Here is a 19433-nt window from a genome sequence, read left to right as displayed (position 1 = left end):
AGCAACCCCCTCAAAAGCATTCGACAAAAAAAAAAAGCAACAATGCAGCATTCAGCTCAGGGAGTTCCGGATATCTGGCACAAAAGGCAACGTGTTAGTCTTGTGCCGTGACCATGTTTTTGATTCCATGATTTTTGTTTTGTGCTGCATTATATGTATAATGGGGAATAGACTCAATCGAGTTTCGCCTCTCAATGACCATGTGTTGTAGATTTGAAGCGCTGTCTCCATAGTATGCTCTGGCTTCGAATCTGATTGGAAGCCATGATGTTGCTATTGGTACCGGTAGTAGCAGTGTATCCCGCGCTTCTAGCTCAGGAAAGTGGGTATTTGCGAAGCCTCGTTGTGCTAGTGCATCATAGTATGATCCAGGTTCCAACGGTCATTAGAATCCAGTCCCACAGGGACTTTTTTCAGATGCGCTTCACCATCAACTAACCTTTCTAGGCTTTCACTACGATCTCACATTCAAAGTCTGACCTGAGAAGCCTCAACTTGCCTACAGTGACGCCGCTCGCACCCATTAGCCTGCCTAGTCAATATTCATGATCATAAAAGTCCTACTGAAAACTCCCTCAAGGCGACACCTCTGGTTTCCTCGGATGCTCTAGACCTATCGTATCTTACTCTACCGGCATTCAAGTTCTTCTTCATTACGGTAGAGCGGGCTTGAACACTGGGCTTGGTCGTGAGAAGGACATTCTACCCAGCCAGGAGATACCTACGGGTTATCCGGCACTATAGGCTCTAGAGAACCAAATGCTCGGGTGGCTCAGGATTGCTCACTGCCATAGAAACAATCATTAGTAATACCTACTGCCCTCGTCCACGGGTCCGAGCAGAGCCACGATCTTGTGTGGCTTAGGAGCACCCCAGAGTCTTCAGATCCACACCACTTGAAAAGATAAGTTTAATTATTCCAAAATCCTGCAGTGACTCCTCAACCAAGCACCATTAGCCTCCCGAGGAACTTGGCCAGGCTTGAGGATGACTCTCCCACGTCATCCCGGGCTGATCGCCCGTTCACTGTCCCCACCGCGCTCTGATCCCCACTTCTCTACGTAACCGTGCACGGCTATTCGCATCCCAGGCACATCCTGCAGCCATGACATCATTTCGAGGGCTACATGCACCCTCCAAAGATCTGGTCAAGGTTGGAAAATCGGTTTCATGGCGCTGAAGGGGGGGGGGGGTTCGCTGGTTTGGGAGAGCTGCGCGAATCTTCGCGCGAGGCCTCGTGCGCCCCTCCCTGGTTTGTAGATGAGGATGTTGAATTGAGCTAGAGAATGGATTGCCAGCGAATTATAAAGAATTGGTTTTGAATTGGATACGGATCATGCGCTTTTGAGGGATGATGTTGCCTAGGATAGCGTATCCTCATTCGAACGGGTATGACGTTTTTCCCCATTGTACATAACGAACGTGGCCCAGGTACGTAAACCTCGTGAGCGAATAGTTGAAAAGAAAGACTCGAAAGCCCCAGACGAGCTTCGGAAAAAAAACGACTGAAGATCAAAAGTGAGAAAGAGTAAAACAAAAAAAAACCAACGCTCGCTAGATCCATCTATAGCACTCCTATTTGTACACTGTAGGAAATGCCTCAAATCCAGCGTGAAGAGAGACATAGGGCTGCAAGTCGAAAAAGAGGAAACACCTGCTCGAATGCCCATGATAATGCAAGCCAAACGAAAGAAGCCCGGATTTGTCGTGGACCACTCAGTCCGACTTGAGCCCCCAGAAATCATGCAACGCTTTCGCTTTTGCCTTGATATCTGGGCCGATCTGGATAGAGTGCGATCCGTCGCCTGGCGTCACCAGCGATAAAGCGCCCGACTGGTCGTTGAGGATCATATTGGCGAACCAATTCCGCCCGATGACATCGCGCAGGGCCTGGCTCTCTTTACTGCCGCCTTCGGCGAGTTTCTGGAAGTCGATGTTCCGCAGGTGCTCGCGGGTGGCGCGAATGAAGCTGAGTAGGAAGAAGGCCGTCGGGTGTGGGGTTGGTGGTTGCACTTCGGGGTGTGATGCTAACGCGCTGGAAGATTATCTGCAGTTGGTATTATCTGATCATGTTGCCAAAGCGACGCCATGCGCAAATGCACTCTGCTCTGCAAAGAGGATTGTGGGAGGTTTTGGTCAAAACGCAGACGTTCGAACGTTTGGGAGAGATATACATACTCGATCAGCTCGTCCATCTTTAGTCCCAGCTCGTCATAGTTTCTCTCAGCTTGCAGATCCAATTTGTCCATATCGGCCGAGGGTTCCAAATCCATGATGGAAGTCTCAAAGATGGTCAAAATATCCTCTTTTCTGTAATTTTTCTTCCTTCTTTTCAAAGCTGTGTCCAGGATGGTTAGTATGACGACACCCATTCTCTAGGGGGAACGGGGGGGTCTGACCGGCCTTATCTTATCGCCCTCAAACAAACTTCAGGATCCGCTCGGTGGACTTCCACGTGCTTCCCCCCCCTCTCAACATACCTTTCACCGTCGGCTCCTTGTATATGTCGCCAGCTAGCCGGACTCGCCTCGCAGGCCTTTCTCTTCAGCTCGTTAGCACCGCCGCCCCGCTCAGCACAATGGCGCCGTCCGTAGAGAAGACGCGCACCCCGCTCAAGATCCTCATGCTGCACGGCTACACGCAGTCGGGTCCCCTGTTCCATGCCAAAACCCGCGCTTTGACGAAACACATCCAGAAAGCCTTTCCGTCGCACGAGGTCAATGCCATCTACCCCACTGCCCCCATAAAACTCGATCCCAGCGATATTCCCGGCTACGAGCCCTCCGAGACCGCGCAGGAGCCCATCGAGGCATACGGGTGGTGGCGGCGGTCCAACACCGCCGACCCGCCGCTGTACACGGGGATGGAGCAGGGGCTAGCGACGGTCGCCAAGGTGCTCGCCGAAGAAGGCCCTTTTGACGGGGTCATCGGGTTCTCGCAGGGTGCGGCCTTTGCGGGCATGCTGGCTGGGTTACTGGAAGGGCGGCAGGAGAGCTTTGCGCGGTTCGAGAAGGAGGCGGACAAGGCGACTGGGGTGGCAGGCATTCCGTTCCCGGAATCGTTTGTGGGACTAGATCATCCGCCGCTCAAGTTTGCGCTGTGTTACTGTGGGTTCCGGGCGCCGGGGGCGAGGTATCGGGCATTTTATGAGGAGCCGAAGATCCAGACGCCGGTGCTGCACGTGATTGGGACCTTGGATTCTGTGGTTGACGAGTCCAGGACGAGATCGTTGATTGAGGCTTGCGAGGGGACCCGGAGAAGAAGGGGCATGTTGTTTTTCATCCCGGGTCTCATTTTATTCCTTGTCAGAGGCCTTATCTTGATGCTGCGGTGCTGTTTATTCGGGAGCAGCTGGAGAAGGGCAATGGGGCGAAGGATGCCGGGGAGGAGGATGTCAATGATATGGATGTTCCATTTTGAGTCCCTATAGAGTATCCAGAGATATAGAAATTTTAGCGCCGCATGATACCCTTGAGGACGCTGAGCACGGTTTTTGCTTTCTCTTTTAACAGCTGGATGATGTAACTCTGCATACGCAATGGTGGATTTGAACGGATATAAGAGCTGTTATCAGATTCTCGAGGCTCGTAGAGGCCGAGGAATGGTTTGGAGGGTGCAAACTCTGTATAGTTTGCACAATCGAGTGGACAATATCCGAGAAGCGAAGTGCATGACGAATACGACACGGACAGGCCCTGAACTTCTGAGAAATATGATCTGCTCTGTAAGCATCCACGTTATTTCGAAGGCTCCAAGGTTTCCTTTGTACCTTCAGAGAACCCGATGATGCACTGGCTTTGATGGCGATTGAAACAGCTGACAGGTATACGATCGAACTGGGATGTGACGACGAGAATAGGGGATACGGCGGTTTGAACCCGTATCAACCTCAATATATTCGGGCTTTCTGGGCTCATATGCTGATCCAGAAGGAGAGATGTAGCGGCTCGATGTGTGATTGTCAGCGCCAGACCACAGTCTTCTCCAGTCTTCTTTCAATAAGTCAATTTGTTTGTTGCTATCTCTTTTTCAAACGAGCTAGGGCGGAAACGTCGCCCCAGTGTCTATCCTTACGGGGAGAGTTGACCTGTAGATATGAAACTGTGGACAGCTCATGAGAGAAGAGAAAGAAGACGGTAATCCAGCAGAAAAATAACACATCCGGCCCCGCTATGAAATGCTATTATTCTTCGTAATTCATGAATCGCCAGCGGCGTATGGACCACGACTAGTAGTCGGAAAATATGTACTGGTCATAAAATGCTTTATACATCGAGCATCGCTGATCCATGCTCGAATCCACAGTGGTAAGCGGCTTCTTTCCCTTGGCACTCATGCCGACTTTGACCCCATCGCCAAAGAGACCGATCGTAGAGACTGTGTCCCATCCAGGTCCGTTAGTCGGGTTTTTCGCGAAGGCAGCCCACGCTTTCTGCATGGACTGACTGACTTCTCTCTCAAATGCAGTAGCGCCCTCGGTCTTGTAGGTCCCAAAGACGTAAGGGATCTCCGCACTGTGGAAAGCGCCGCTGCCTTTGAAGATCTCCTGGTTTGGAAAGCTGGCGTTGAAGAAGTACCGCCAGGTCGGAATGTCAACACTGCTACTATCATTCGCCAGCGTGGCGATCGGGCAATGCATCGCGATATCCGTGTAGATCGCCGAGATCCGGTCGTTTTCGGTATGAATGCCCGGTGCACCCAAAGGATATTCTTTGATGAAGGCATCCGAGAAGAGGCCCAGATTATATCCCTCCAAGAATCGCTTGGTATTGTTCATACCGACAATGAAAGGCTTCGCTTCATCGGCGTTGTATCCAGCCATAATGGGGACTCGGGCAAAGCTCGAATTCTCCAATCTTGAGTCGAGGCGGCTGAGCCGAGGCGCTGCTGACCAACTGACCCCGTCCATTCGAGGGCCAAAGGTGAGATTGGAATTGTCCAAAATTTCCCTGATCTTCGTGGCTGGGACGTCCCGTAGGCAGCCCAGCTTGTCAGAAGATGACTCGGTCCAGTTGGCAGAGCACCCGGTCACACTTAGAAGCGTATCCCAGGATTGGGAGTATGACTGGACGTTATCGCTAGGAGAAGACCGAACGGAGGCTTGTCCAGATTCCATGATAGCTGCTCGAAATGGTAACGGGTCCGGAGCAGATGTAAGTAGAGCATCGACACTTCCCGCACCAGCACTCTCTCCCATGATAGTCACTTGAGATGGATCACCGCCTAGCTTGTCGATATTACGCTGAACCCAATCAAGCGCCAGGCGCTGATCTAGCAAGCTGTTGTTTGAGGCTAGTTAGTGACTGTTTTTCCAATGGGTCGTGGAATCTGGGGGGCCAAGGCCGAGCACAAACATACCCTAGATTTGCGTGTTTGGTAGGCACATCGCCACCAGGAAATCCAAACACATTCGTCCGATAGTTGCTCGTCACCACGACGACATCCTGATGCGCAGCAAAGCTGGATCCGTCGTAAATCCCGAAAGACGAGGCCCCATTTGCGTAGCCCCCGCCATAGATCCAAAATAGAACTGGCCTAGAACCCTTGGAACTAGGCGTGAAGACATTCAGGTTGAGACAGTCTTCGCTCTCCCCACCGTCTGGTGTAATGATGCCGAGCTCTCTATAAAATGTTTGATCGGTAGGGCCAATCTGCTGTATACAGCCGGGCCCCCCACTGCGTCGCATTATATGGCGTCGACCAAGAAGACACGGGCTTAGAAGGCTCAAATCGGGTCGGAGACTGGGCAAATGGAACCCCGAGATACTTCTCCACCACTACCGTCGACGAGGGCAACGAGGTCGTGGTGCCAACAATGGGCCCAGAGTCTATAGTTACCGTGGGCGAAGGCACTGAGACCGGCAGCGCGACACCACGGGCAATATACAGCAGGAAACCAAGGAACGACACCAACATCACGAGTCGAGGGTGCTCCGAAATGATTTTTTCGAAAGCGCGCCATGCTTGCCAGTGCCCTCCGCCCGCCTTTTGAACCGGATATCTCTGCTCGCAGGCACGCAGCGATCTACCCTGCGCTCGGATACCGAGCGGGGGTTCGCCATACTTATGCATAACAGTGGGAACGTGAGCGTGGATTGAAGAGGGAGGCCCAATCTACAGCGGAATCCCCAGAAGTTATGGCCGGACCTAGCGTGTAGATCACGCTAGATGAAATCATCGTCGCGCGGGAGTGGGCCTGTGCTTTTTGGGTCCTCACCATCTGGTTGGAAGGCTGCGAGATGGATTGACCGCTGCGAGACCCAATTCCCACATTAATCACCAGCTTGGAGGCGTTGCGGTGCTCAACCCCCGCTCTCCCAATGCTCGTTTCGCAGGATCGACCCGAAGGAGCCAGTATTTATCATCGGTCTCAGTCTGGGAATCCTGCGGGAAACAGGACCCAGTGGGCACATTCCTGGTCGCCACGAAGCGACTGTATTCTAAGTCTTTTTCTGGACATCTCGTGTTATCGTTCGGTTCATATTACGTCCCCTAGGGCACTTTTGTGCCCCTGCGTATTCCGCTAATGTTGTGTCACCCAGGCAGCCGCTGTTCAGCTGAGTATAGATCCACCAGCCCCACGTCCAAATGACATTCCTACCGATTGTCAAGGCACACAGAGGGACCATTTTTGTTGTCTTGGAGGCCTTACTAAGGGGTCTCAAATACCGACCATCAGATGTGAGATAGAAGCCGAACATTGCGGGACTATTGCACCCGGAATGTAAGGGGGAGATCGGTGGCTGTTTTGACCGACATTTGTCGTGATCAGTGGACTCCGGGGGCATGAGAGACGAGCTCAGGTCCATGACGAGTTGATCCAAGGCTACGAGCATAATGATCAGAGCGGCTACATCTTGATGCAATTTGCAATAGGCCGATCGGAGACAAAAAACCGCCAGATCCTTCATGCCCAAGTAGGAACCACGCCTACGCTAGATACATACCATACCAATATATGGCCCTTTAGCGTACGGGGCTAGTCTGAGACTTCAGGGAGTAGGCTGATGCATGAGTCTAAAGGTCGTTATGATTTTACCAGAAGCATTTCCTAGCAGGGAGAAATACTCGGGGATCTCGCATTTACCTGTCGAAAGCAATTACATAGTAAGCATGGGATTGACTTGATTTGTTTCTAGAGGGATTCTTCAAGTCTGACGGGATCCTGAAGTAACACTCTGATCTCGCCTTGCGTATTTGAAGCGATATAAATTGTATAGTCGAGCATGATATCATAATGAAGCAAGATCACGAACCACGTTGAGTTCCAGTGGGGCATCGGCGGTGTCAGGAGGAGCTTTCTAGTACTTTTGAAACTATCGTGGAGTGCCATCATATTGTCAGGGTTTGTGCCATTTACCTGTCATCCACTTGTGGCCCTAAACTGGGGATTGTCAGCTCCCATATCTTTGATTTCTCGGTTCTCTTTGTCAACCCGCCTTTGCCCAGCTGGGCATTGTATTAGCTCTTTAGTCAAGAGGCATACCCTAATTACCATGCACCTGAATAGAAACCGGAGGAGATTGCATTGTGTACTGCACAAAGGCATTGATTATCATCCTGTCCAAGCCACATTCGAACAATGTCCTTATAAAAAGTGCCAGTAAAGCAGGCCTACGATACTTCTCAAATGGGTAACATCACCGTCTGCAAAGCACTTTGATCGGAAAATGTTGGCCATTAACTTGCTCGAAGATATTGACCATCAACTTGAAGGTACTGGTAGAAATAGCAGCCCAGCAGATCCTAGGCGCGCCACGGCAGACCCCAGCCCTGCAACCCGTCTGTCCCACGTCCGCAACGACTTAGTCCATAGGCTAGAGGCCTACTCCCACCGCATAGCCTGCAACAGAGTCTCTCCCAACACAGCGGCCGAGTTCCTCAGCGAGTCGATTGGTACGCTGAAGATCTTCCTCATCTACCAGGACCACTTGGACCCGAGCCAGACAACTCACTGCTTTGCGGAACGGGTTTTCGATATCACCAGAGCGCTAAGAATTACCAGCAGTCTCACGAGGCTTTATAAGACTTTCAACGAGGTTGAGACGAAGAATCTGGTGGATCTCTTCAATATCCTGAGCATGCAGGTTGGGGCGTTGGCAATCCATGGCGGCGACGATAAGATGGCGCATTTGTCAAGGGCGCGAATCGGGTGCATTGATACGCTGCTGAGCACGCTACCGGCTGATGAGACATCGGTCGCGCTACGGCGGATTTTGCATGCTTTGCGGGTGGTTGATCCGGAGTGTGGGTGCTTTGCGTGTTACAGTGATGCTGGGTAAGGTAGTCGGCCTTGTAGGATCACGAGGAGCTACTTGCTACGGGAGATAAGGGAATTTGGAAGCTATCACTTAGACATGAATAAATTCATCATTTGCATATCAGTTGTGACAAATGTCAGAATGTTAGTGGATTCATCTCATCAGGGGTCTACGGCGATATATGATACACACGGAAGCAGAATTCCCATACTCCTAAAATCCCCAGATAACCCAGATCATTCTACGAGTCTCCCTCAGCGAGCCTTGGCTTTGTCGCCGCGGGATGGCAGGATGCGAGCCATCATCTCTTCCTTCGTGATGAGATGATCAATACGCTCCAAGAGACCCAGCAGACTCTTCATATCGCTGCTCCACTCGTTGAGCACGTCGTCCGCATCGCGAGGCTTGGCGAAGTTGACCAGCCGGGCAGGGCGGTCGATCTTGGCATAGATAGTCTTGGAGGTGACCAGCTCACTGATATACTTCTCAGTTTCCTCCTCAGTCAAGTCCAGAAGCTCAGTCAAGCGGGGCATCTGGATGCGAGTGTAGTACTTGGCCACAACTCGCACGTTGTGCTCAATCACACGCTTGCGCAGGTCCTGCCATCTTCGGTGGGCCTGGTTCTCCGCGGCTTGTTGAGGCTGAGCATCGAAGACGTCGGTGCTGCAGAGATGGGGGCCAAATTGCTCGGATACCAAGGGCCAGCGCATCAACTCGGGAATGGTAAACAGTTTCACCAAGCGCGCTTCTTCGGGAACTTGTGACAGTCGGGGGTCTTGTTGGATGCGGTGAAGAAGGTCTGATTGCTCGTTGTCGTAGGGGGAGAGGACAATGTAATAAACGATGCGGGCGAGGGCCTTTTCCAAGGTCCAAGAGTTAGCAAAGCCGTGGAATGCGAATCATCAGGCTGAACAAAAACTTACTGCGCGCAGCTGCTCGGGGCTGTTCTCGACCGCCTCGGTATCCAAAACTTCTCGGTAGTGTTTGCAGACATCGAGATACTTGTAGTCGTGGTTGGCAAGGGTAATCTGCTGGTCGTAATAACGGAGCTTCAGATCTGTGACATCGTCATCCACTTCCATAGGAGCCTCATCAGGCCCACGGGTCTTTTCTCGCTCCTCCGCCTCCTTCTTAAGCTTCTCTATCTCCTCGGGGCTCTTCTTCGGCTTGCGGTTGAAGTACCGTTTATTGATCTTCCGGATGAGAATCGAGGCCTGTGTCCAATCTCCGCGCTCAATACACAATCCCACTTGCTCCAAAATAAACTCGGTCTTTTCGCGGCGGGTCATCGATCCGAAGGTCTCCACCTGCAGCTCGCAAAGGATATCTGCGGCCGCATTGAGGTCGCCTTGGGTCTTCTTGATATTTGATAGGATCCGCGTCACTCGGGCGCGCTCGACTTCGACAAAGATCTTTCATGGCCAATCAGTAAATTGATCTTAAGCCTGGAGCGCGTATCGTCCTTGGGTCTTACCTTTCCTTCAGTCACCGTCCGCAGCGTCTCGATAACAGACAGTTTGACATCCAAGTTGGGAGTCTCATCCAAAAATTTCATAACTTCTTGCACCATCCGGGTGGTGGCTTGCTTGAGCTGGGCATGTTTCTTGGAGAGAAGGAGCACCTGGTCGTTGAGGAGGGCCCAGTCGCCGGAGTTCTTGCTGATAGTGACAATGGCGACTAGAAGACGTGAGGTTGTAGCAAGATCGGATGCCTACAGATGCCGCGATGTGGGTCAGTAAATATTGCGGATAATAGCTCGAGTGGCTATGAAAACGAACCTGACGTGCTTGCTTCTCCAGGCCCAACAGCTTATCCACTGCACCTTGGACATCGCTCTAGGTTCAGCTGTTAGTTTCATCCCAGATGAAATTTCCTCGATTCAGAAGTACCTTGGCCAAAGCCTCCGCCTCCGGGATGACCTTGTCGGCGTCCTTAGAGAAGTCCTTCTCGGGCTTCAACAGGCCATCGGACATGATGACGAATGGTGTCGGAGAGCGACTGTGTAATTTGGGAGGTACCTGGAATGCGGGATATAGAGGAGGGCCTTCTGCAGAGAAGCGGTGGAGAAGAAAGAAAGCGATACAGGTGGACGAGGTGATGACGAGATGGAGGAACGAAGCTCGATGTTTCCGCCCTGAGCTGCAAGCTCCGGGCCGCACGTGATTTGTGGTCCACGGGTTCGATGAGGTACGATGAACTACGACGCGATTACAGGAAGATTATCGTTGGTTAGTGGTCAATTTCGCATGTCAATTTGATGAGAATCAATTTGGGATAACAAGGAAGCCGATTGCAAGTTCCAAATTCCTCCATGAAGTCCCTATGCCCTATGCCAATTCCCCGTCTCGTTCCAGCCCAAGCTGCTCATTTGGCCCATGCCCTAATGCGAATATCTGGTTTTGGCTCGCACGAGATATTCAAAAATCATATCCTATTCCATTATGCCGTCGATACCGTCATCCGAAGCATACTCAGAAGATGACCAGATCTTTTCCGACGTGCCACACAACTCATTGGGGTCGGCTTTGCTGGACGTATCTACTTCTTCCGAGGCGACCAGAGCACTATCATAGGCCTCGGGAATCATCTGTTCTGTCTGCTCAATATCGGCATCGATATCATCTGCGTATTGTTCCACGATTGGTGAATCAGAAATACAAGGTGTCCACCAACGCCCGGCTTCCTTCCAGGTGAGCTGGTATCTCCGGAAGCTTCATAGCTGCTTTGAACTTCTCGTCAAGCGCGGCTGTTTCTGCTTCCATTTTTCTTTGGAGCTCAGTCAAGGCAGACAAATGTAGTTCGTTGAATCGCTTCATAGTTTCTCCTATCGCCTCATGTATCGCCAACCCTCGAACTTCGTTCAGAGGCACAGGAAGTCTCCGAGGCGGATTTCGGCGTGGTGTCCGCTGAGTAACTCTCCAGGGATTTCGGATTACCTCGGATTGACTGTATGGTGAGCCCATTCCGTCAACAGGTGAGGCATATGGAGGGGGCCAGTCTCGAATCCCGCAGCTCTTGACCTTTGCTTTTTCCTTCTCAACCCATTCAATCAGCCTTCCCGAGTTTTCTCTCATCCATTCTTCGGCCTGTTTTGAACCTCTTATGGAAATAGCCTTCAGGTCCAAGTTCATCAAAGCCCTCCATGATGGGAGAATCGTATCTAGCAGGTGGTCAGGAAGGTAACGATGCCCTCGAGCGTCAGTCGCCAAGGCAACAGGCCAGTAAGCTGGTTCAACTTGGAAGGTGTTGTCTTCAGACCGCGCGAAAATCGAAGGATGGCATCTGTATGCTGCCACGGAGCCCTGTGCTATTATTTCGCGTATAGCACAGTCTGGAAGGGGATCGAAGGTGCCATACATCCAACCCCGGTAGGAACTTGGCGTCCCAGTTACGTATCGCATCTTGCCGAGTTTTCGTATGCCTTGGGGTTTTTTTAGGCCAGCGAGATCGACTTTTTTCGGGAGATACTCGACTGCATGCATTTGCATTGGTTGGCACCATAGGGGCAATATTGAGCTTCTCGGGCTTCTCCTCTTCTGTGTCGCCCGTAGGGTGTATAATGCCTTCTGAGCATGCGCGGGTCAGTCTCAGATCATGATCCCACGACACTCGGACCACAGAGTTCAGCCAGGAAAGTCCAGCACAGAAGAAGCCGAAATGGTCATAGCCAATCTTCACATATTCTCTAATGTCGTCCTCAGTAACATGTTTGCTCAGATAGCGGTCTCTGATCTCTTGCTTCCCTCGAGTCTCGATAGACGACGTAAAGTCGCCCACTGCTGCAATTAGAAACAGTGACAACCTGACTGGCAATGGCCTCTGGAGTCTGCAGTGTCTCTCAAATTCTTTGAAAGCGACTTCTACCTCCAAGTAGTTGAAGTACTCTTTCTTGCACTCGAACCGGCGGATGGTATCAATCAAAATAAATCTCACTTCATCTTCAAGGCTGTGTACCAAATTTAATTCCTGGTCTTCATCACGGAACAAGGTATTTTCATTATCAAATACCAGAGAGTGGCAGGCTCCTTGCTCTTGACTTTCACGAAGATGGAAGGCGACCTTGAACTTTGCTTCTCCAACGAGTTTATTGATGGACGTAGCAGAAGGTTGTTGGAAGAATTCAGGGGATGGATCACAACGAGAACAGTCACAGGTATCTGGGTGAGACATGTTGAAGGCTTGCTCACGAATAGGTTTCCAAAGATACAAGAATGTTCTAAGACCCGGGTGTTGGAGAAGAGAGGAAGAAGCCGTCAAAGAGAACTCATAATATATTTGACGAATTGGCTCCATTGGACAAACAATTCCTTTGTGCTTCTATGAAGGAAGCTTCCCAGGCAAATAAAACACGAGTCTATACTTGCTCTTGTATCTACGCAGGTACTCTGTATACACACAAACAAGTACGCCATGAATCTATAAATGTGCTATGAATAATATACAGCAACGTGATTGGCTAAGTGACTAAGTGGGTCCTGGACACTCGTGGACTTGTTGCCTCACGTCGCCAACTCCACCTAATCTTCTCTCTTCGAAAAACACACGATGGCATCCACAAAACCAACGACCTATTTCTCCGGCGGAAGGGTCCTTGAGAGGTGAGTCTACTCGACCAAAATCCATGAACAGCCCTATGGCAGACACTGGGCTAACATGATCTACGAACCAGCCCACCGCTGTCCGTCCGTCTCACCCGCTTCTTCGAGGGCGTCTATATCTTCCTTGGCTTGTACTTTGTGAGCCTGTTCTCGGTATGATAGACCCAAGACCCACGGTTTAACTATGGTCTCCCACTCCTGTTGCCTGTGTTATTTTGGGATGAATCCTTGATTAGCTTCAGAGACTGACGGCCGTTGCTAGTTCGACCCATACGGATCGGCGCGGGACTCGCAGTTCAACATTAACAACATGAAAACCCCTGGCTTCCGACCTCCTTTCGCTAGAGGATCAGGATCCTCTGGTGGCGGCGGAGGCGGAGGGGTGGTGGAGGTGGAGGAGGTGGAGGAGGCGGTCCTCGGAAACGATTTGGAGGCATGGATGATATCCGCGGCGGGCACAACGATGGTATCCAAGGCCTCGGGTACCGGGGCCATGTGGTGGAGGTGGCTGTTAATTAGACACCCACACTGAGATCAGAAACTGGCGACTTCGCCACGGATGGAATAAGGTAGCGATAGAGTTATCTCTTTCGCATCTGTCTCTATTGCGGTATCTTTGAAGGTTAACATTGAATTGGTTATGCGCTACTTCGAATCAAGAGTCTTGACTTATACCAATAAATATCTCTGCTCATGACTTCCACTCTTTACATCTCGCTGAAAAAAAAATAGCCCTTCATAAGCTTTTAGTGCAAATCAGCCATGTAACAGCCGGCCTCAACGCCACAGCTGCGCCTTATATAGTGTCAAGATGGAGTCACAATCCTTCTGACGAGGAAACCCCCCATTACCCTCACGTGATGGTACCCCTCCTTGCCCCTCGATCCCAGCAAGACCGGACAAACCAAAACTTACCCTCGGGCGACGTGGAAGTTCCCTGATCTCGCGGCGCGCCCAACATGTCGACCGGCCCAGCCACAGATGCCGAGTGGGCGGCGCTGATTTCCACCCTGAAGGAACAAATCCCTGAACGCCCATTGTTCCAGGCGCCGATTCCATTAAACATTCCGCAATTGATCGACCACACGCTCCTCTCAGTCCCCGCCGAGCCCGGCCAGATCGACCAGCTCTGCGCCGAAGCCAAAGAACACAACTTCGCCTCGGTCTGCGTCCGCTTGGACCATGTTGCCCGCGCAACTGCTAACCTAGAGGGCGCACCGGGGACCGTCGTTGCGTGTGTGGTAGGATTCCCCGAGGGGGCGTTCGATAGCAGTGCGAAGGTCCGCGAGGCGCAGGAGGCGGTCGAGCGCGGGGCGAGCGAGCTGGATATGGTGATCAATTATCCTCTGTTGAAAGAGGGGAGGTACCAAGCTGTGTATAATGATATTGTTGCCGTGCGCCAAGCTGCGCCCGCCCCGGTAAAGCTCAAGGCCATTGTGGAGACCTCCCAGCTTGATCGGGATCAGCTCATTGCCGCTACTGTGCTCGTGTGCAAGGCCGGGGCGGACTTTGTGAAGACGAGCACGGGATTCCGAGGCGCGGGCGCAGATCCGGAGAGTGTCACGACGATGCGCATGGTTGCCGACGTGTGTGGCAGCACCTGCAAGGTCAAAGCGAGTGGGGGGATTCGGTCTGCGAGTGACTTCCTTCGAATGGTGAAGGCGGGTGCGATGCGCATTGGAACTAGCTCCGGGGTCAAGATCATGAAGGAGGTGGATGAGGGGAGGCTCTTAGAGTAAGGAGCGGGTGATTCGATGGTGGTAATCTTTTAAAGATTCTTCTCTACGCTGAAAAGCCGCGTTTTGGACTTGGATTTATCATTTATCCAATATATCTGGCGGCCGATGGAAATTAAGACACGATATGTTGCATTCTGCTGATCGTATGAATCTTGGAAGCAGGACATCTAGCGTGGCGCTCTGTTTTACAGGCAGAATATGGGATGATAGCTTTGGATCTGTGTGAGACAGGCCAGGCCTGTCATTCAGGCTGGTGTTCTGATTGGGAGCCAGTCTAGAGTAAGAGCTGCTATCATTCCAGAACTTGAAACATTCCTGAGATACCGGGGGTCCAAATGTCATGAAGTATCATTTGTGTTCTTGGCCTACTATTGCTAGTACAAAGTGGGGATTTCTTAAGCCCGGACCTCAGGTTTCTGCTCAGGCTTGGGCTCCACCTCTTGTGCAGGCTTATTTCTGCCTCGCTCAAGAGGATACTCGCGCCACCACCAAAGTCCCGTAAGCACAGCCGCAGGGCCTATAAGCACAGAGCCCACAACAGCGCCGAGGAATGCCTTCAGCAGAGAGACCTGAGTCAAGTTGACCCGTTGCATGTCCCACACAGTGAAAAGACTCCAAGCAACCACCGCCAAGGTCAGACATCCGATTTCCACCCATTCCGCGCACAGACTGAGACTCAAGTCTGCGATCGGGACAGTGGTGATATACGGAATGAACTGGCTGATCAGCATCACGTGGCCAGCGCTAGCAGCCAGAAACAACACATTGTAAAACTGCGAAAGGCAGTCCATGTCCCTAAAGTCAAACTGTAACTGACTGATTTTGAGCGGGTCGCCCATCATCATGTCCCCGATGCCGTTGACCAGGAACGGGAAGCTGAGGTGGCTCAGATTGGTATCCCAGCCGTTACTGATGCCGTCTCCTTCGGGCTTGGTGAGTAATGTCCATAGAGCCCGAGCCATGAGCGGTCCATATGAGACCAGCAGAGCGTAAGGAAGAGCGGCCGCAGTTGAAGGGCTAATGGCGCGTGGAGAGGGGTAGTAAAACTCCTGCACTGCACTGAGGGCAATGAAGATGGCGAAATAGAGAGGAGCATAGAATGTCCATCCAAATGTATAAGTTGATAGCATGGAATAGGGGATTGCACTGTATTCTTGTGAGACTTGCCAGCGGTTGAGTATTTCAATGATGTTCGCTTACCTCCAAAGCAGAATAGTCATCCAACGACCCGGTCGATGCGACTCGAGCACAAATATGCTATTAGTAGCGATGGATAAGACAATGAGGTAAGTCTGTAGCACTCGCGACTCGTTAGGATCCGAAGCACGCTGAGCCCGGAGAGTGAATTTCGCGCCAGGGCCGAGTAAAGCGATCAGGAGCATCAATCCCATCCAAAGCTTTGTGGCTGACGGGCGTCGTTCACTCGGATTCGCAACCACGTCTTCATCGGCCAATGCCGCTCCACTTCTGAAGGTCTCTGGCAGGTATTTCACCTTGCGTCCAGGGGTTGTCCTGGTAACGTATAGCGTCGAGAGATGCTCTGGGCCCAAGCGATGAAGAAGTTTCAACTGAATATACCGCAGGACTGAATTTTCGAGAGCATGCAGTCGTTGCAATTTCTTCGTCTTCTCCAGAAGCTTGGTTGTCCGTGGTTTTTGCTGGGCAAGGATTTGCGAGAACATGCTGTAGATTTTATCGTCGTTGGGCGTTGCGCCCTCATCCAGGGCCTCTTTCAAGTGGTCGGCCAGCAGGGTAGCTGTTTCTATCGCGCAGGCGGCTCCTTGGCCTGTCAATGGGTTCAACTGAGTGGCATTAGCATGGCTGGTTCATATGAGACCGGAAGGGCTAGTCGGCTTACTTTGTGGAAAGAGTCGCCTATTAAAATTGCTCGCTTATAGAAATTTGTATCCAGGACAAATTCTTCCACAGGAACCATGGTCGCGGTACTTTGGCGAGTGATCAGATCCCCGAACCGAAGGCCGTTGAAGAGAGGCTCATTGACATGCTTGAGAGCTTGTTCCCGTGCGTCGTCAGCCTTGTAATACGGGATATCCCGGTCTACCGTGGTTTTGTCGTTCTTGAAGAAAGCGAACCAGTAGATCTTGCCCTCGGGCCCGGAAATGCAGAAATACGAGTGTTGATCATGGAACGTATAGAAAGTCGCATTGTTGGGGGTTCCCTGAGGACGCTCGGACATACCAAAGATGCACTTGTAGGAGCAGGTAATTGCTGTCCACACAATCAGCCATTGCGACTGCTGGGGGACTCGCTGGCCACACTTACAGTTTCTCAGAGGAACACAGTGACTTCCGCCCGTCTCTTTGTCGGCAATTCTCCACATCTCCTCCCTGACCTGGCTGTACACTCCGTCTGCTCCAACCACGATGTCGCCCCTGAAGCTTTCCCCGCTCTTGGTGATAACACGCACGAAACCATCCAGTTGTTCGATTCTGTCAACGTCGCTGTTCACGTGGATCTTTGACTGGTCCTCGATGCTGTGATAGAGGACCAGCTGAAGCTGCTGAAGATCGAGATACATGAGGGGATACCCAGAGCTGCGAACAGACCCAAATTAGCATTCCATGTGTCTCAAGCGATGCACGAGCGGTCCTCACAGGCCATAGTACAACCCGTTGATGCCATGCGGGGCTCGTAGGCGCTTTCCATCCGGACCAAAGATGCGATCCTCGTAGATCGGGTGCGCTTTGGACTTCACTTGCTCGAGAATACCCAGCTGGTCCAGGATCTTGGAGGCGTGAGGCTGGATGCCTACGCTCGCGCCTAGTTGGGGCCCGATCTCCGGGGACTTTTCGAGGAGGACATAGTCGATGCCGTAGAGCTCGAGGGTCTTGGCAAGTGTCAACCCGCCAATGCTCCCTCCAACGATCACGACCTTGAAATCAGACATGGCGCGCGGGTTCTACGAGGAGTGAAAAATAGCTCTGTCACAACTTCGACCGCGCGCTGCTCCGCGGCCTTATCGTTGTAGGCCTCCTCGGGGGCCAAAAATTTCAGCCCCAGCCCGCTAAGATCACGGACGTTCGGGTCCATTTTCGACTGTCCCGAGCGTGGGTGAGGTGTTTGGTTGAGATCCAGGTTATTCTATGCTTTGGGGCCAGCAAAGTGTTGGCCGAAGTTTGGATGGCAGCTGGCTGGCTTGTTTATACCGAGGGTGCCAATGGTTCGCTGTCCGGCGGTTATTTGGATCACGGCGGACGATAGACGCCACATTCGATCTAAATTTAGCCCCGCCTGTCCATATTAGGTTAGACGGCTTCACCGTAAGAACACTCTATTTCGTGAGGCTGTCAGTCAGTCCAGGACTCTGAGTCTTGAAACTAGGCTGAGGGTATGTCCCCGACACCGATAAGGTCTGTCAGTCCTAGGAGGCCCAAGGTTCCAACATTTTTGGACATAACACCGGCCGACGAATGATGATCTTGAGTCTAGGATGGATCGTGCGTTGGGTTGATTCACAGCGCAGTAAATACTGAGCAGGGGGGTGTTCCCAGATAGCCCCAGATATACCATGGCACAGTTCATAAGTACTTGCAAAGTGAAGCCGGACAATCAGCTGTTGTGCCAATACTAGTGACTACTCCGAGTCACCTACCAAGAGTAGTGAACTTAAAAAGAACATTCAGGACATTCTGTACCTAGGTACTGTGATGCCGATTAGATGTCAAGTCGCATATTAGCCTGCAACGCGCCAATTGGTAGCAAAAAAAATGAAAGGATGTCAAGTGTGATATCAAGCAATCCGGGTTGGAACGTCTACAATATTTGACTTTACTACTCAGCAAGACTCCCACGTTGCAGCTTCCAGAATTCCGAATGTTTTTGCACACTAGCGAAGAAAGGTGGGGCTTGGCCTCGCAAACACTAGCACAGCCTGCGCTGAGCAAGCACGCCTACCTAGGTACGGTTTCGGCTTAGAAATCTTCCACTAGCGGGTCCAAGCTGTCCAGTTGCCCGGACGCGATCTACTCTGTACTGAGAGGTCTATGTTTCGCTCCTCAAAATTTGTTAGCAAATGCCGAGGTCGAATCGGTACCGCTACTACTCAGAGTGGCCAAGACAACGTGAACGGAGCAAGGGCTGCCATTTACCGCAAAACTGCTTGGGCATGGCGGTGGACCGTCCTTGAAACTAATTTTGAACTCTGACTGACCGAGATGGGACCCGAGCTTGACAGCCGACATGAGGAATCGGCTGCCGGGGCGACGGTTTCATTTTTTTATGCTAGGAGCCTAGAAGAACCTTGCTAATGCAGATTTCGCCCCACCCCCTTTTCCAGGATGAGGGAACCTTGGGAGGATTGCCCTGGAACTGGAGCAAGGCTGAGACCGTGGCCCATCGGCCCGGGCTGTGTCAGTGGGGATGTTTCCCAATCATTAGCACAATAGGTGTTCATAAAGGGGTTTATGCCTCTGTGAATTGTACTGCGTAGTCTCCACCGTCCCCTATTCGCGCCGCGAGCATCATCAATTATTGGAAACAACGGCTATCGGGTCGGGTGGTGCACAGTTCCCTGGTTCTTCAGTGACGACCCGCTTATCAGCCACTGTGCGGACATTGGGGTAGGTGCACTGTGCCTCCACCCGGGACACCGGGATTAATCTGAGGAAGGCCCGAGTAAGTCGACCAAGCCCTTGGCCGGACCCGTCTGGGTCCAGCACGTTGTGAGGGGATAGGAGCTGGTGCAAGGCAGCAACCATGAACGTGGGCGAGACCGTTATGGCGGAGGAATTTACACAGTGTAGAAAGCTGGGCGTCGGGATTGGGCTTATGAATTCCAGTCCCTAACTTCGAGTTGTTTCGCTGTTGGTGGGTCC

The 19433-nt window shown here is 51.8% G+C and overlaps 10 protein-coding genes across 10 annotated transcripts; 4 read left to right on the top strand and 6 right to left on the bottom strand.

Annotated features, from left to right (window-relative positions):
- Window positions 1-1716: 1716 nt before the first annotated feature.
- On the bottom strand, window positions 1717-2273 carry N7468_009258 (uncharacterized protein; the record flags this gene model as incomplete). The annotated part of the gene is made up of 2 exons (XM_058478554.1): window positions 1717-2035; window positions 2179-2273. The coding sequence occupies 2 exons, from the start codon at window positions 2271-2273 to the stop codon at window positions 1717-1719; spliced, it is 414 nt and encodes a 137-aa protein (XP_058326884.1).
- Window positions 2274-2578: 305 nt separating this feature from the next.
- On the top strand, window positions 2579-3420 carry N7468_009257 (alpha/beta hydrolase; the record flags this gene model as incomplete). Its single annotated transcript, XM_058478553.1, has 2 exons — window positions 2579-3304; window positions 3352-3420. The coding sequence occupies 2 exons, from the start codon at window positions 2579-2581 to the stop codon at window positions 3418-3420; spliced, it is 795 nt and encodes a 264-aa protein (XP_058326883.1).
- Window positions 3421-4228: 808 nt separating this feature from the next.
- N7468_009256 (carboxylesterase hlo) lies at window positions 4229-5916 on the bottom strand (the record flags this gene model as incomplete). Its single annotated transcript, XM_058478552.1, has 3 exons — window positions 4229-5279; window positions 5359-5622; window positions 5678-5916. The coding sequence occupies 3 exons, from the start codon at window positions 5914-5916 to the stop codon at window positions 4229-4231; spliced, it is 1554 nt and encodes a 517-aa protein (XP_058326882.1).
- A 1754-nt stretch (window positions 5917-7670) lies between these two features.
- N7468_009255 (uncharacterized protein) lies at window positions 7671-8282 on the top strand (the record flags this gene model as incomplete). The annotated part of the gene is made up of 1 exon (XM_058478551.1): window positions 7671-8282. The coding sequence occupies one exon, from the start codon at window positions 7671-7673 to the stop codon at window positions 8280-8282; it is 612 nt and encodes a 203-aa protein (XP_058326881.1).
- Window positions 8283-8515: 233 nt separating this feature from the next.
- Window positions 8516-10234, bottom strand: N7468_009254 (proteasome regulatory particle lid subunit RPN5; the record flags this gene model as incomplete). The annotated part of the gene is made up of 5 exons (XM_058478550.1): window positions 8516-9118; window positions 9185-9673; window positions 9736-9972; window positions 10040-10096; window positions 10151-10234. 5 exons carry the CDS (start codon window positions 10232-10234, stop codon window positions 8516-8518), a joined length of 1470 nt encoding a protein of 489 aa, XP_058326880.1.
- Window positions 10235-11513: 1279 nt separating this feature from the next.
- N7468_009253 (uncharacterized protein) lies at window positions 11514-12431 on the bottom strand (the record flags this gene model as incomplete). Its single annotated transcript, XM_058478549.1, has 1 exon — window positions 11514-12431. One exon carries the CDS (start codon window positions 12429-12431, stop codon window positions 11514-11516), a length of 918 nt encoding a protein of 305 aa, XP_058326879.1.
- A 375-nt stretch (window positions 12432-12806) lies between these two features.
- Window positions 12807-13432, top strand: N7468_009252 (uncharacterized protein; the record flags this gene model as incomplete). Its single annotated transcript, XM_058478548.1, has 4 exons — window positions 12807-12859; window positions 12931-13012; window positions 13122-13341; window positions 13398-13432. 4 exons carry the CDS (start codon window positions 12807-12809, stop codon window positions 13430-13432), a joined length of 390 nt encoding a protein of 129 aa, XP_058326878.1.
- Window positions 13433-13818: 386 nt separating this feature from the next.
- Window positions 13819-14598, top strand: N7468_009251 (2-deoxyribose-5-phosphate aldolase; the record flags this gene model as incomplete). The annotated part of the gene is made up of 1 exon (XM_058478547.1): window positions 13819-14598. The coding sequence occupies one exon, from the start codon at window positions 13819-13821 to the stop codon at window positions 14596-14598; it is 780 nt and encodes a 259-aa protein (XP_058326877.1).
- Window positions 14599-14993: 395 nt separating this feature from the next.
- On the bottom strand, window positions 14994-17649 carry N7468_009250 (FAD-dependent oxidoreductase; the record flags this gene model as incomplete). Its single annotated transcript, XM_058478546.1, has 6 exons — window positions 14994-15744; window positions 15799-16400; window positions 16457-16827; window positions 16882-17153; window positions 17214-17518; window positions 17557-17649. The coding sequence occupies 6 exons, from the start codon at window positions 17647-17649 to the stop codon at window positions 14994-14996; spliced, it is 2394 nt and encodes a 797-aa protein (XP_058326876.1).
- Window positions 17650-19082: 1433 nt separating this feature from the next.
- On the bottom strand, window positions 19083-19316 carry N7468_009249 (uncharacterized protein; the record flags this gene model as incomplete). The annotated part of the gene is made up of 1 exon (XM_058478545.1): window positions 19083-19316. One exon carries the CDS (start codon window positions 19314-19316, stop codon window positions 19083-19085), a length of 234 nt encoding a protein of 77 aa, XP_058326875.1.
- Between the last annotated feature and the right edge of the window lie 117 nt (window positions 19317-19433).

Source organism: Penicillium chermesinum (assembly GCF_028974085.1).
Source record: "Penicillium chermesinum strain IBT 19713 chromosome Unknown utg000007l:1.0-2695246.0:1.0-2697696.0, whole genome shotgun sequence".
Classification (NCBI taxonomy): Eukaryota; Fungi; Ascomycota; class Eurotiomycetes; order Eurotiales; family Aspergillaceae; genus Penicillium; species Penicillium chermesinum.
This window is presented reverse-complemented; position numbering and strand designations above follow the sequence as displayed.